The sequence below is a fragment of the Nyctereutes procyonoides genome, unplaced genomic scaffold, assembly GCF_905146905.1.
Source record: "Nyctereutes procyonoides isolate TBG_1078 unplaced genomic scaffold, NYPRO_anot_genome, whole genome shotgun sequence".
NCBI lineage: Eukaryota > Metazoa > Chordata > Mammalia > Carnivora > Canidae > Nyctereutes > Nyctereutes procyonoides.
The window spans coordinates 19,685,162-19,702,281 of record NW_026575142.1 but is presented as its reverse complement, the minus strand read 5'-3'; the positions used below and the strand labels follow the sequence as shown (position 1 = coordinate 19,702,281).

Here is a 17,120-nt window from a genome sequence, read left to right as displayed (position 1 = left end):
TTTTGATAAAGTAAAATATCTTAGTAAAGCAGCCTTTAGCCCAATTCCTCCAGGGTGAATGCATACTTCATTGAAATCAACAGCTTTGTGTTTCATAATCTAAATCATGATTATCTATATCTAATAAATAAAATGAATAAAAAATAAGATAACTAAATATACAAACTTTAAAATCTATATTTTTGCTAACTTATTACATCTGATAAAATAATTCAGGCACAAATTTTAAAATTAGCTATTTGTTTTTCTTTACTATAAAGAACAAGATTAATTTTATTTTGCTGTTTGCAAGTATTTTTTAATGTATTATATTAGAGGTAGAATTGCTTTACCATAATATATTAATACATTATATTCAATTTGTTTTTAAGAGATGTTCAAACAATGTGTAAACCAAAGATATAAATACATAGTCAAGCCTTCACTGACATCTTTAAAAAATATAGTTGCCAATTTATTAGGAGAAAAATAAGATCACTTTACTTTTCTATAATTTCTGTGATTACTACAATGAACTTACAAAATATGTATATTTTATATGTACTTTTCATTTAGCAACTATCATGAGTCCTCTGTATATTTTCTTTAATTGAAGTATATAGTTAACATACAGTGTTATATTAGTTTTAGTTGTAATTTTTTTCTACAAAATTTTTTTGTAGTTTTGTTGGAATTATTATTATTTTTTAATATTTATTTATTTGAGAGAGAGAGAGTGAGCAGGGAGAGAGGCAGAGAGATAGGAAAGAATCCCAAGCAGACTTCCCATTGAGCAGGAGCCAGAAACATATGGGCCTCTATCTCATGGCCCTGAGATCACGACCTGAGTTGAAACAAGTGTCAGATACTTAACCGACTAAACTACCCAGCTACCCCTGTTAGAGTTATTCTTAAAAAGAGTAATTCTTAAGTAAGAATATATGTATGTGAATATGTATATGAATATGTATACAAATTCTTAAATAAGAATATATGTATGTCATATAGTTATATATAACCAAGTTTCTTGTGGAGCTTTAATTTTAGTGATGACATTTTGAAAGTTAAAAAAAGTCACCACTGAATTTTACAAAATCAAATTTATTACTAATTTTCATTATTATCCACCATTCGCTACTATCTACTGTTCAAAGGTCTGAACCATATGCCAGTTTTGATTTTGATTTCCTAGTATAACTTTCCCCTTTTATTTTTAAACTTTCATTCTGTTTTAGTTTAGTTATATCTTTTGTGGAGTTTGATTTACTTAAGATTTAATATTAAAGTCTACATCTTGACAGAAAAAATTTGATCCAATTGTATTTATTTTCATAAATTGCCTTTACTTTTGGATATGACTTTACCATTATATTTTGGATTCATATATTCTCCTTACGTGTCTCATATTTTAAAAATAAAGTTTACTTTTTCTCCCTTTTCTCTAGTATTTAAGACAAAACATATTTGTTTTAGAAACTGTATCAAACTTATGTTCTTAATTTGAACAAATGTACTCTCTACATCAAAAATAAAGCTGTACTATAGTCTCACCATGTAAGATAAGGAAATAATCATATTTATTTTCTCACATTTCTCTATTCCCACTTCTCAGTTTTTGTTAATATAATTTAGGACTTCTGTCCTAGTTATAATTCCTCAATTTGTGTATTTTGCATTACATATTATCTTTCGTGATTTACAGGAAAGGTAACATTCAAATCCTTACAATAGCTTGTTAGGAAACATAAATTCATGCAAAAGAGGAGCAGAGGGGACTTGGATGAATATGCCTAATTTAAAGGAGCACCTGCTCCTCAACTACAGCTGGTAGTTGTCATGCAAGAATGCAGGTGGGTGGATACTGAGAATTCATCCAAAGTAATTTAGAGTTTAATGTTAAAAATTACTAGATTTTTATGACTTTGGCATCTCTATCAAAGTTTTCTAAAACAAAATATGTTTCAGGAATGCTATTACTTCTGATTTATAATATTTGCAATCTGTTTTGCATACCACTAACAACAGTAATTAAAAATTCATTTTGTGTTGAAATTTCAGAGTTCACTGTGATTACCTCTGGTATTAAATCTCCCCATTGTTGAATATTTTGTTTTCATACCAGTTATTCAAGAAAGATACATATATAAAATTTCAGAACTCTTGCATGACTGAGAATATCTTCCTATCAACTTCACATATGGACAACAAACTGGTTAGAATACTGGTGTTATACCTCTCTGCCTATGTCTCCTCTAAGCTCTGAAACTCCACTGCCTATTCATGTTCAATATTATCAAAAGGTCTAAAAATAACCTTTCCACAGGGAATTTTTTTTTTGCTTATAGGATTTTTATACCTTTATTTTTTAATAGTTTAAATTTAAAAGGTATTATAATATGTTTAAGTATATCTTTTAGCTTTTGTCTACTACAAAATGAATCTTTTCCACTTATGACAAAAATCTCAAATTATTTTTTAAAAACTTTTCTAGCATATTTTTAAATAATTTGTCTTTTACATTTATTCTAATCTCTTTTTTAGGGTCACCAACTACCCATAAGATGGAACTTAGTTTTCTCTTTTTCATTAACTCATCCACTTTTAGTTTTACTGTATTAATATAGAATTTCCCTAGTTTTTCTTTACCCAAATGGTTTTATTTTACTATACCATAATACTGTACAGATAATACTGTATTTTAGTGCTTCTATTACCATTAAATATTCACCAAGGATATTATAAATTTTTAAAAGATTGATTTCTTTATTTTAGAGAAAAAGAGAGGACATGAGCAGGAGGGGCAAAGGAGGAGAGAGAATCTCAAAGAAACTCCCCACTGAGCATGGAGCCCAACACAGGGTTCCATCTCAGCACCATGAGATCATGACCTGAGCTGAAACCAAGAGTTGGATGCTTACCTGACTGAGCCACTCAGGTGCCCCAGGTATTATAATTTTTTATCACTTTTTGTCTGATAAGTGTTTTTGTCTATTTTATTATTTCATTTTCATCTTCCATTTGTGTCAAAGTTTTCTTCTGAAGGCACTACAAAAGGTGCACCTGGATGGTGCAGTCAGTTAAGCATTGGACTCCTGGTTCCTGCTCGGGTCATGATCTCAGGGTCACGGGATCCAGCGCCATGTGGAGCTCAGTGCAGATTCCGCTTGAGATTCTTTCACCCTCTGCTCCTCCCTTCACTTGCGCTCTCTTAGATAGATAGATGATAGATAGATAGATAGATAGATAGATATAGATATAGATAGATGATAGATAGATAGATACAATCTTGAAGGCACAACAAAAAAAGATAACTTCTTATGCTTGCCCCTATTCCTTAGGGCATATTTCTTTAAAGAAAAAAGAATTATTTTCATTCTCTTAAATAATATGCTCTTCTTTTGGTACTGCAAAAATAGTTTCATATGCTCTACATTGTTGGTATGTGTCTTGATTATTTTCACCATTGGAAAAAAAGTAGTTTGTATCAGCCTGTGTGTCTTCAACTCAGTGAATACATTCTTTTTGTATTAACTTAGATTCACCTGATTTGTTCTATAATCTTTACTTCAGAGCCTAAGATGAAGATACAGGTGATGTAGGTTTATGTTCTAGTCACTTGTGGAGAGTAGTAGGGAGTTAGAACTGTGGAAATTCCTATCAGGGCAACTCTCACTGCTACTTTCGTTTTTTTTTTTTTTAAAGATTTATTTAAAAAAAAAGATTTATTTATTTATTCATGAGAGACACAGGCAGAGGGAGAAGCAGGCTCCATGCAGGGAGCCTGACATGGGACTCAATCCCTGGTCTCCAGGATCAGGTCCTGGGCTGAAGGCGGCGCTAAACCGCTGAGCCACCCGGGCTGCACTGCTACTTTCTTCACTGGGTTTGGTGAAGCTGCCATGCATAGGTCATTTCTGTTAAATAGCTTTGTTGAGCTATAGTTCATAAATCACACAATTCACACATCGTATGTGTACCAATCAATGTTTTAATATATCGACAGGGCTATGCACTGTCCATCACCATACTCTCCAAAATTTTTGCTGTTTTGCCCAAGCTGGACTCCAAGTACATAGTATGCATATATCTGGTCTTCTTCGTGGAATTCCAGTGGACAGAAACTATCTGTAGATCTCATTTTTGGTATTATCATACTTGCTCCTGGACTTATTGGTCCACCTCTTTCAAAAGTACTTCTGACTCAGCAGCCAACAACACTCTGAGTGAGTGGAGTTTTTCCTATCTATTTTTTATTAATTCTTAACATAAATAGGTGCTGGCCGGCCTCTCTAGGATATCTTCGGGAATGGGAGCTGTAAATTAGTCCTTAGCATCTTCCATCAATGTGATCCCAGCTCTACCTTATTTAGCAGAACTTCCGTGACTTCTGTGGCATGTGGAATGTATCCTATCCAAGCACTCAGAAGAAAAGAAAATTTATCTTATTTTGTATTACTTTGTTAATTTCAACTGGCTTTTAGATGCAGTGAGGAAAATAAGGCAGATTAGATATCTGTCTAGATTGCTCTCTTAGAAGTCTAAGGACAATTTTATAAGTTCATTTTTAAGATGCAAGAATAAATAAGAAAAAATAGAGAATAATATATTTTGATTAATCTCTATATTTTGTTATCATTAGGTACTGAATCCATCTCAAATAAATAACGGTTGAATGTGAATTTTTTTGGCTTTCTTGGAGTAACTGAAATAAACTTATAGATCGGATAATTCACTGATTTCAAAGAAGAAGCACTGTTCAATTTAGTATTTCTCCAAGCAATTGTAGGGGAGTTCAAAAGAATACAGGAGAGTACATAAATCAAAATGAAGACAAGAACAAAATGCGATTTCTTACCTTGGTTTAGGGGAATAATTTTTAAAATTCTCAAATTTCTTGAAATTCTAAATATTGGAATGAAGTATAGGGGTAAGTATCTTGTTATGTGCCTGTGGAATTAAATTAGAATTACTTAGAAGTCATACTGAGTCTATGCTGCTTATGATTAACTTTTTATACTAGTTAAAACTTATTTTTAAAACCACATATTCAAACGTTTCCCTTGCTCTCATTGTTCCATTTTGCAAGTAGTTGCATTATTGATTTGAAGACAAAGATTGCTACAGTGCAAAGAAATTGGGTAATTATTAAACCACAAACAAATTATGACAGTTCATAAAAGACTGACACTGATTAGTCATAATTCCATACCAAATACCATATATTATGTTTATAAAAATATTTTGTTATCCAAATAGTGAAGAGGTAGTTAAAAATAGGAAAAATCCATAGTTTTCTAAGTAATGAGATTTAAGTACTTAAGCTTCTGATGATGATCATGATGAGGATGATGGTGGAGATGATGCTGGTGATGATAGCAGAAGGCAGTGTATATACTGGTTACGGGCACAGACTGTAGCCAGAGCATGTGTGTAGATATTCAGTGTGTAGAAATTCAGGCTCTCAATTTACTAGCTGTGTGACATGGAAAAATTAGTGATTCCTTCTTGGCTTAGTTTCTTCAAAATTAGAGTGAAGATAATATTTCCTAATTCTGAGGGTTTTGTGGGGATTAAACAAGCTAATAGACGTAAAGTGCATGCACAGTACCTGGCACATGGAGATAAGGGTTAGCTGTGTTAGCGAAGTATTAGCTACCAGCAAAGGCAATAGTAAAAGTACTAGTGATAATAATTTTAGGGATATTAACTATTATTTTCTATTGCTTACAACATGGCAGACACTGATTATGTGCTTTATGAAGGCTATTTGTTGTTTTTAAAAATCAACCTCAAATCTTGAAATAGAATATCATTTTAAATTATATTTAACAGGAGTTTAGTGCCAGTGATCACTTCCTTAGCCATAAGACAAAGTACACTAAAATAGAAGCACTAAAATTTAATGTAACACTCTTGAAAATATGTGTGTGTGTTTAAAATATCTTACCCTAAAAAATATAAAAAAAATAAAAAAATAAATAAAATATCTTACCCTGATATCTAGTATGTAGCTAAATTAAATGTAGGTTGGAGACAAAATCAACATGTTAGGATCTTTTTGTTAAGTCTCCAAGAGATTTACTGCACATTGAGAATAATCACTTATAATTCTAAAATTCAATTCTGTTACGTTGCTTCAGATAAAAAGAGATAATATCCCATTTCTTTCATTTTTATTGCATATTCTGAGGGCTAGTTCAGTCAGAGCTGCCTGAGAGAACTCATTATGGTTATGACTTATGAAATATTTTGTTTACAAAATTTTTGCAAGCAAAAAACTTTGTTAATCTTGATGTTTCTTTATGAAAAGTACTTGCTCAGCAAGGTATTAAGATGTTTGCAATTTGAAGAAATACTCACTCAAACAAAGTTACACTGAAATCGAGCCAGTTCCATGGATCACCAAAGAAATAAAAAGGTTCTACCCAGATGCCTCTTGCAATGAGTTTTATAAGTATTTCAAATGTGTAAATTCCAAGCAAAGTATTCCTGCAGAAAAATTTTCATATAAATGTTAAAAGTGAGAAAATGCATTATCAGCTCTGAAAAATACGTTTATGGTAACTCTTTCGCAACCAACCAACCAACCAATCCACTAATCAACTAAACAACAAAAAACCTATGCCCTTTGAGCCATACAGTAGGACTTAGAGCTTTTAGGGTGGGCTATGTGTTACAACATTAACTATGAAATCTATCAACTTTTTCAACAAGCTCTAGCTAAGGTTATAGTCTTTATATATATTTTGGTAAATAATGAAAATATAAAATATCAAATTTATTCCACATTGGAAATCACACAATAATTAGCCGAATTATCAGAGTGTGAAAGAACTGATTTTATTATGCGCATATATAAGAATTTTTGTGGTGATTCAGTCTTATATTTACCTTCCAAAATTAACTAGTTTTAAGGACAGATTTAAAGCTTAAGAAATAGCATCAAGAAAGGCTTCTCTAGAAATTTTAATGGGCCTTTCCACCATTGTAGGCTAATACCATCCAAACTATTCACATCCTTCAAGAAAGAGAAGAAAAATAGAACAAAATGGAGGCAACAGAAATAACTAGAAATAACTTTCTTAAAGAATAGAAAGGAATAAATGTTATTTGAGTTTACAGCAAGTCAGGGGTGGAATTGCAATAGTAAAAATCTGAGGCACTGAAATGATATATTAATCATTATTAATTAACTTTAAAACCTCATTTGTATGACACAGATAAAAGCATGTATCTAACATTCAAATATCTATATGATGTTGACTTAACATGTTGGAAAATCACAGCATTTAAAATCTAACTAAGAATAATGAAAGGACAGAAAAACATTAAAATTTATTAACTAATATACGGATGTATTTGTTTTTACTTGGAAAATTCATTAATTGTGCTATAGGTATAAGATATGTGCAATGAGTTTATATTACAATGAATATTATATATGAAATATAAACAGTAAATTGTAAAATGTTAAATATGTAGTATATAATGTACTGTGATGCAATATGTTTAAAATAAAATATAATCATATATGAGATAATGTATAATAAAATTCTATGACTTACTGTAATACTGGGCCCCATTTTGGCATCTCAGTCATGGACATAAATATGCAGTCAATCAGGACACTAATTAAAATGAATAGTCGGAAAAAGGTAGGTTACAGTCAAGGAATAATGGATAAAAATAATATTGGAAATATGCTTTTATAACTTGTTTATATGTGTATACATGAGATAAGATATCTTTTTAAATGTCAAGAAAGAATACTATTCATATTGAAAAACAAGGAGGACTAAGATTTGTTAATATTTACTACTGTTATGTATACCAGAAAAAAAATTTTAAATGTATTTTCAATTATGGAACACTTAGTGCAGTTATAATCTAGATTCCAATATGACCTAAAATGAGGTATCAATTCAAAAGAGGAAAATACTGCAGCAATATTTGAATAGAATAGTTGCATCTGATACTATTACAGTCTAAAGCCAATAGAAAAGGATATGGATGTACCAAAATCTTAATAGTTGTTCTTCTAGTTGAAGTGAAAGGAGAAAATGTGCACCATGTGGCATTGAATCTGAAGATTGTTCTACTTTTATTTAATACCATGAAAGTCTGTAAAATGAAAAAAGAACATCAAGTAAAATTACAACTAGGAACTATAATTTCATCCACTATGCAATCTATTGCCAATGATCACTTCAGTCGTGAATTCTAACAGTTACACTTTTCCTCTATTTTGATATCCTCTACCAGATGAAATCAAATGGAAAAAACTGTTTTTTTAAACATTTTCACTGATATTTAGGATTATCTACTACTTTTTTTTTTTTTGCCAGTGTTCTACCTAAAAAGCCGTTTGCCACACTCCAACCCTCAAGTATTCCTAGAGAGCTAATGTAATATGGAGAAATCTATATCCTGATCCTGATGGCTCATGAAGATACATTTAAAGAAACTTGAATTAATGAATATAAAAAAGGTTAATTTTATTTCTTTCTTTTTTTTGGTTAATTTTATTTCAAAGCAAATAAGGTGTGAGATTACAATAGTAAAAATGAGCCAATTCACGTAAATATTTTATTAATCACTAGTAATTATCTATGGTATAAAACTCCACTTTTATGTTATTATTGAAATAAACATATCTAAAACAAAAAGTTACATCATGTAAAACTAATATATTGGGGGCAGCCCTGGTGGCTCAGTGGTTTAGTGCTGCCTTTGGCCCAGGGTGTGATCCTGGAGACCCAGGATCAAGTCCTGCGTTGGGCTCCCTGCATGGGGCCTGCTTCTTCCTCTGCCTCTCTCCTTTCCTCTCTGTGTCTCTCATGAATAAATAAATAAAATCTAAAAAAAAAAAACCTAATATATTGGGATACAGAAGCATTAAATACAAAAATAATGAAAGATCAGAAATGTCCTAATAATGAGTTATGTATGTATATGTGTGCATATGAATATCTGTGCATCTATTATAATACAGACACACATAGTATATTATAAAACGTATACATATATGTTATAACATGTATGTATCTATATTATAATAGATGCACAGATATACATATGTACACATATACATATATATTATATATCTATGCACACATATATATATGTACAGTGAAAGTGTCTATGTGTGTATGTCTTTGTGTGTGTATGCATATATATTCACATATATACTTTTACTATATATACATATCCATTTGGAAAATTCATTTATTATGGTGTGAGTACAAATACATTATACACAATGAATATTATGTCCATAATACAACATAGTATATAACATATAGTATACAATGTAATGTGATATAATGTACTAAATGATATATGTAAAAATAATCTATTATATACTTAAGTATTATATTGTATGTGTTATATAATTAAGTATTAGAGGTAGCTATGGTGACTATATATTGGCATTTATATATATATAAATATATTAGTTAATACAAATATATATCCATTGGTATTTATGAATGCATATTCTAAATGGAAATGGAGTGTGTTATAATTCTTCTCAATAAAACACTTTTTGAATATATAATCTATGGACATTTTGTCATCTATTGTAGTTATTTTCCCTGTTTCCATTTCAAACGCAAAGCAAAAATAAGAGGGTCACCGAAAATCTGATTATTTAACATGTGCTTTCTGTTATTTACCAGGACAATCTCAAACTTCATACAAGAGGTAATGTGTGAGTGAGGCACGTGGGTAGTGCAGTTGGTTAAGCCTGTGACTGTTGATTCTGGCTCAGTTCCTAACCTCAAGGTTGTGAGTACAAGACCAGAGTCAGGCTCTGCACTTAGGATGGAGTCTGTTTGAGATTCTTTCTGCTTCTCTTCCACAAGCTCTTTTACTCTCTCTCTCTCTGAAATAAATGAATCTTTAAAAAAAAAGATTGCACACTATATGTACAATCAACTAGTTTGTTATTATGAAAAAAATGTTTAATTGCAGACATAACAATTTTCCAGTGAATGTCTAAGTGCTGAAATTATTTAATTTCACAATTATTTATTGGTATGCCACCTTTAACAAAATAAACTGAATATAATTTACATTTTTAATACTTTGTATCATCATTATACTAGTGATTTTATACTAAACTATCCTTATGCTTTTTGGCTTGTTTTATTTTTCAAAATCCTTGGTTTTGTCTTAAATAATAAACTTAGATTTGCCTACCATATCTTATACATTTCAAAGAACTCAGAACTCTGCTAGATAGCAAAAGTAAAAGCAGAGATAATTGAGATGAAGACTTAACATTTTCACTAAAATGCTCTGAAGATTTTACAGGTGTTTTATAGCTAATGCTACATAATGCCCATGGAAGCTACTGCAGATACTGGAGTCTTTGTTAACCTATACATTTACACTGTAAAATGCTAATACTCTTCCAGCATGCAAAATATTTGGAGGGGTTGTGGTTATGCAAAATCATCACTTTGCCTTCTATCCAGAGACCTTGGTTCAATTCCATTTTGCCCATTTGGTAATATCACTGAATGCTTTAAAAGAATATCAAATTACGTTTGTCCACAATAGGGCTAATCCTCATATCCCCCCAAGCTTAATTTTTTTTTAGAATTATTTCAGTTTTATAAAGTAGCACTACTATCATTCCAGGCTGGAAATTTTGGCATTATTAGTCTGTCTTCAAATCCTGTTGTTTCTTCTCAGGTTTGTTAATTTTTCCCTCTTCTAAGACCTTCCTATAATCCAAGCCTCTTCACTTCAGACCTGGATTACTCTCTTTCCTATATCATCTCTCTGACCCTGTCTCTTCTACACAATAGTAATTTATAAATATTCAAATTGAACTTAATTAAACATTGCATTCATCACATCAGTCCTTTGGCCATCACATTAAATCCATATTGACATCTTCATTTCCTCATTCCTTCATTTCCCACAACTTGCAATAGGGGTTGAGTGCTATCATCACCCTATCTCTTCCCTATTCCAATTAATATCAAGATCTTCCCTTTGCAGGGATAAAATGTGAAATGTTCTCCAAGCTGTAACTAAAATTCTATTTTCTTAAGGAAGATTCTTTCAGCTTTGTCAGCCCACACAGCCTTTGCTAAGAATAATAGTCTTATTTTATCATTTCTGTGCTTGTTTGTGGATTGTTCAAATACTTAGTTGGCTTCTCAAGTCATTCCAGGGATAAGATAGGATGTAAATGTATGAATTAATGAAAGTGACAAAATATAAGTTAGTTTTATTTTCCCATCTACTGAACAAGCTTATTAAGTTGAACATTTAAAATTATTGTACATATTACAAAATTTTTGTATCATAGTCTTTTTAAAATCAATAACCTTAAGTAGCCAATCCCATAAAATAAGTCCTTTACATTAAGTCCTAACAGTCTAGCCTATTAAAAGTAAAGTAACTCCCAAAAAACCCTAGCAGGCAAGCAACCAGTTTTAATAAAAATCCCGAATATTTGTGAAATTTCTTATCAAGTTTTTTACACTTAAAATAACTCTTTGACTTATTATTCATTCTTTTCAAATCCTATCTCAATTACATTTTTTGTACATCTGAAAAAAATAATGAAAATGTAGTCACGGTAAGTGCAATTCATTCTTACATTTTTATTCTTGTAGTATGGGTCCACATCTTCCAATGGCTCCAACACCATTCCTTGAGGGAGATTCCCATAAGCAAATGGAAGTTCTTTTCCAACTTCCAAGTCAGTGTTTGGCGTTAAATCTCTTTGTTCTTCACTGTGCTTTTTAGCAATATGCTGTTTCATAAATTCGAGAGACTCTCTGGTGAAGGGGACAAGCCCCTTAGGTTCTGGGGAGGCCATTTCCAATTTTCTACCTGCAAAAATGTATTTTCTTCAGTTCTTTATAAAATTTTGGTATATAAAGAAAAAATTAAATTTCAAATGGTTAGGATATGATTGAGAGAACAGCAAATTAAATATATACATTCAAAGAAAATTCCTGAGTTTTGTAGATATGGGAGTTGTTAAACTAGATTTTGTTATACTTGATATTATACCTATTTGTAAGTTCATGAGTGACTAATCTTACATCATTTGCTCATCCACTGAATTCTCTTTGTTTTATTGAAAACTGCCTTCCAGTTTCTCCCCCATAATAAAAGATTTCTAAAGTTCTAGAGATTTTCAGTTTCCATTATTGTACATGGATATTTACCAAGAACATTTCCGCATTCTCTTCTCTCAATCATCCAAGTGGCAATTACATCCATAACAGCAATTTAACAAGTAAAAACCAAATTCATTGTTTTCCTGAGTGACTAGAATTGCTCTTTAACCTTTTAGACATAGTAAACACACACGTACACAAACACACAAATTTAACACCTTGAAAATTATTCATGAAATCTTTGTCATCAATTCCTCTGAACAAAATAATATTCTTATAATTATCTTCAATCATGAATTTAAACATGCTCTGCCCTAATCTCAGACTTTTAGAATCATAATTTGTCTGGTTGGGGTTCCGAGGGCTGGTGAGGGAGAGCTAGCTTCAGCATTTTGGTCAACTTTTGTTTGATGCTGATATAGTCAGTATGGCACCTGCCTGATGTGTGGTGTCCACAGCTGTCCACAGAGCAGTTATCCTCAGATAGCAATAGGCTGAGTCAAGTAAGTCAGAAATACTGTGTCTATAATTGGAATAACTGTTTGCCAGAAAATTAGGGATCTCCCACTGGCATGGAGTGCAACTAGAATAAGCCTGATTTATAAATGAATGAACAAATATATGGAAATCATGATCTCAGTTGGGCCAAGAGATACATACACACCAGGTGAAAAACATCCCTATTTAATTTAAATATTATCCATTGTTCACATATCTGTGTCAAAGTACACGTCTTTATAATTCTATATCTGGATTGCCCTAGTAATCTCTAAGGTTTCTCTCAGTACTAAGTCTTGCCTATTTTAAGTCATCTGAAAGGCCACTGAAGTTGGTTTTCATTAAATATAATTTCATGCATTGATTCCCCATTCATGAACTTTGCTTTATTCTCTCACATAAAACATGTTCTTTGCTGATTTTCTCCATTCTGTTTCCTGTCAACACACCTTACATATCATACTTTATTGAGAGGAGCCCAAATGCTTTGAATTAGTACAATTTGTCAATACAAGCTACAGATACTTGATGTTTGCACTTACATATAAAATTTTCCTTTAAAATATTTAATGAAATATTTAATGAGCTTTCAAAATTATATCCATTACATGGACTTCCTTGAATACATATTAAATAGTTTCTTAATGACTCATGGTTATAGTCTAATACAAACAAATAAAATCATGAACCTTGGAATTAAATGGTCCTTCCTGTTACTAATGTTCTTAGCAGTCTCAGTAAAACCACTTAGTGTTCTTAAACCTGTCATAAAATAGGGATTCCTTCTCAGGTTAAATAAGGATAAAATAAAATAAAATAGGTGAAAATGCCTACTACCGTCATTGGCACACGATAGATGGGAAGTAAATATGAATTTTTAATTGTGATAAGATTTTATATATTAGAATAATGGGCCAAATCCAATAGAATAATATATAGTAAGAATACATATAAGGTTTTGAAATTTGAACCAAAACAACCCATCTGTGCAAGAGTAATAGATATGTTTTTGCAGCAGAGAAAACCAAGGGGTTTTACTTAATAATTGCAATATAAATCAATACCAGTTTGTGTCTGCCAAAAAAAGCTAATATAACTTTTGTCTGTTTCGAAGGAAGATGGAGGAAGCAGTCTTTACTTTGCTGCATTCCATGACCATGTCGAAGAGGCCTGTATATAAACTGAAAGGGTCTTCATATGGGATTTGAATGTTGATTAGACTCAAATCACACCAGATAAAAGAATGGAGGATATGTTAATTGAAAGCAGAAAAGGCTCAAGTGGAACATTATTGATTCCAAGTATCTCAATGATTCTCATGTAGAAAAGAAATTTGATTTAAGTATTATTTTTTTAAAAAGATGAACTAGAATTATTAGGCTGAAGCAGAATACATTTGGCTTAAAATAATAAAATAGTTTTTAAATAGCTGTCAAGACATGGAATAAGTTAATTTGGACATTAATCCCTCCTTGTAATTAGCAATATGAAAGCATGGACTTCTTGACAGTTGGGTAGAATAACTTAAATGGATCCAAATACTGATTGGTTGCAACCTTATAATTTTGGAACTTTCTGATCTTAAAATCTCAGGATTGAATTTTCACAGAGTATTACATGACCTAAAAGTCTGGGCTATTAGCTACACAGAACCTATGCAGCATTGAATTAACAAAATCAAAAGCATCTTTTTTCTTTTCATATTAAAAGAAAAGCACTTCTTATATTTTTAGGATCCATTGTAACTGGTAACAAATATTATTAAGTATATATGTAAAGAATATTCTCCTTAAAAGTAGACACTAAGGGAGTTTCAAACTTACTGCAAAGATGCTGTCAATAATGAAAATATTTTTGGGCACTTTACATCGAAACCTCAAAATTAAACTGCAAGCCAGGCTTTTATTTTAAAACTTACCTATTAAAGTAATCTCTACACTCAATGTGGGGCTTGAACTCATGACCCTAAGATCAAGAGTTGCATGTTCCACCAACTGGGCCAGCCAGGTGCTCCTGTAAGCCAGTCTTCTTATTACATTGTCCAAATATAATCTTTTCTTTTCCTGTTATCACGTATACATAGCAAAATAATCTTTGATTCCTAATTCTGTCACCTACTAGCTATGAGACCTTGATAACATAACCTGTCATACATTCCTTTGGAATCCCTTATGCATCATCCCACAAGGTCATATATATTAAGCAGACCATATACAGAAAAACTGGACCACAGTACTGACTTTGCTGATGCTAATTTTCTCTATCAACCCAGTCAGTTATCCCAGAAGCCATCTCTAGTAATGATTTTGATGTTGAATGAAACTATTCTGAGTTGTTGACTAGGTGAATGAATGGACAGTGGGTATTCTCTTCCATGGTATGACAAAGAAAGGCAAGTATTTATCAAATGGACCTGGCTTGCATCCGACTTTTAGATAGCTGAGCACAGACTTTAAATTATTCATCATTACATCATAATTCAGTGAAAGCATTTCTGTGGGGAATTCATAAAATATGGTCAGGCACTATGCTTTCCAGTGAGTGATCTTAATATAATGCTAAAGCCTGAAAAATATAGAAAGATTAACCTGTCCATTAGAATGCCTTTCTAAAAAACTGAATAGGTAAAGTAAGCTTTTGGCAAAAATTGTATCAAAATCAGCCCAGATTTGGATCCTAACAAGTTCCACTTGTACTAGTATCTTATATTGTTGGTTAAAGTGCAAGTCAATTTTCTTGGACATCAGCTGAAAGTAGCACAGCAACATCAGTATAGAAAAAGAGATGCATTCTTTTGAAAAATATTCTCTTTAAAGCAAATTGCAAACATTTGAACATAAGCCAATATTTACTATAATAATGGAAATTCTAATTATAGTTACAATGACTGAGTGACTACCATTTGAGAGGCAATGAACTAGATGTTTCTAATTCTATGATCTCATATTCTCATGTATCATTGTTGTGGTCATCATTCTACCAGTGAGAAAACAGAGACAGATGAATTTCATGATTTCTCCATCACTCTATAGCTCGTTAGATGGTGGAGGGAGATGTTAACCCAGGTGTGTCTAATCTAAATTTGGGTATCTCTAAACTATAGGAGCTATAAATTTTTAGACAAGTGTAAACAATTGATATCTCAGTATGTCTACCTTAGAAATATCCAAAAAACCAATGGGCTTACTGGAGTAACTTGTTTCACTGAGTAATTGACAGGTTGATGTCATGTGGGATTGTTTAGAAATTTTTTTTGTAAATGTTGTCAATGTCAAATATTTTGGAAAATTTTGTAAAACTGAAGGTGAGCTAGCATAGCAGACATTAATTTGGAGGGGTGGAGGTGCTGCCTAGTGAGCATGGTGATCTTCTACATAGATTTAGAAAATTTTGAATTGTATGAATCATGGTGAGAGACCTCTTGCAACAGAAGTGGAAAGGACCAGATAATACAATGACTTTTTCAGGGTCTCGCGGATTTAATGAGTGACAACATGATCTTGCAAAGACAATCAAATGCATCCCCTCAAGCTTTCTAATTTTGATTTATTGACATAAAATAAGAGAGGCAGTGGAGAATCACTTTTTTTGCAAGAGAGGTAGACGCTTCAGCAGAAACTCTGAGCCATTTTGGGAGTGACAGTAACAACAGAGCCAGTAGCAGTAACCAGTGCTATATTTTTGGTGGTCTGAGCAGAGGTATTATGATGTTTACTAGACTGGTTCTGCCGTATGATGTTGGCTGTGATGTCAGCTATGACTTAGTACACTCTACCTATAATCCCTCCCTCTATTTTCTTTTTGTAGATACCCAGATTTAGTATTACTGGGAATTGAGTTTTAATCTATCACATGATTTTATTTTCCTCAGATTGATTCTGTTACTATCATTAAGCATAATTTGAAGTATTAGTATAATATAGAATCTACATAAAACCTAAATAGTTTGTTACAAATAAGAATGGGAAAAATAGAGGTTATTAAATAACTGATACAAGGAAATTTATGGAAAATGCTTTTCCACTCCTAACTCTGGGAAACGAACTAGGGGTGGTGGAAGGGGAGGTGGGCGGGGGGTGGAGGTGACTGGGTGACGGGCACTGAGGTAGGCACTTGACGGGATGAGCACTGGGTGTTATTCTATATGTTGGCAAACTGAACACCAATAAAAAATAAATTTATAATAAAAAAAAGAAAATGCTTTTCCCCCATTATTTTCATAATTAGGATGAGTATTATCTTTCTTTTAGTCATTTTAAATCAAATTTAGAACTTACTTTCCATAAAGCTTTTGGAGCATGAAAGAGCATGCAAATGAATTTGGTTTGTGCATTTTGAAGTTCAGGCATTCTCTGTCTTCTAGTTGTGCTGATGGTGTGGGTTTTGTGTAGCTTGTTTTTCTTTTTGTACTGTATTATTTGTGGAGCATCTATATGGAGGTTCAGAATCGGGCAGTTTCCATTATACTTCTTACAGCCAAACAAAACTTAGATGGTT

At 31.9% G+C, this 17,120-nt stretch overlaps 1 protein-coding gene across 3 annotated transcripts in view; it reads right to left on the bottom strand.

Annotated features, from left to right (window-relative positions):
• The window catches only part of SCN7A (sodium voltage-gated channel alpha subunit 7), a 79,068-nt gene that overhangs the window by 46,630 nt on the left and 15,318 nt on the right, over positions 1-17,120 (bottom strand). For all 3 annotated transcript variants that reach the window (XM_055308445.1, XM_055308446.1, XM_055308447.1), the window contains exons 2-6: positions 11,597-11,832; positions 7,989-8,100; positions 7,545-7,635; positions 6,340-6,468; positions 4,835-4,926 (exon numbers count right to left, since the gene is read on the bottom strand). In XM_055308445.1, the coding sequence (XP_055164420.1) occupies positions 4,835-4,926; positions 6,340-6,468; positions 7,545-7,635; positions 7,989-8,100; positions 11,597-11,832 (660 nt within the window). The remainder of the gene's footprint in view (positions 1-4,834; positions 4,927-6,339; positions 6,469-7,544; positions 7,636-7,988; positions 8,101-11,596; positions 11,833-17,120) is intronic.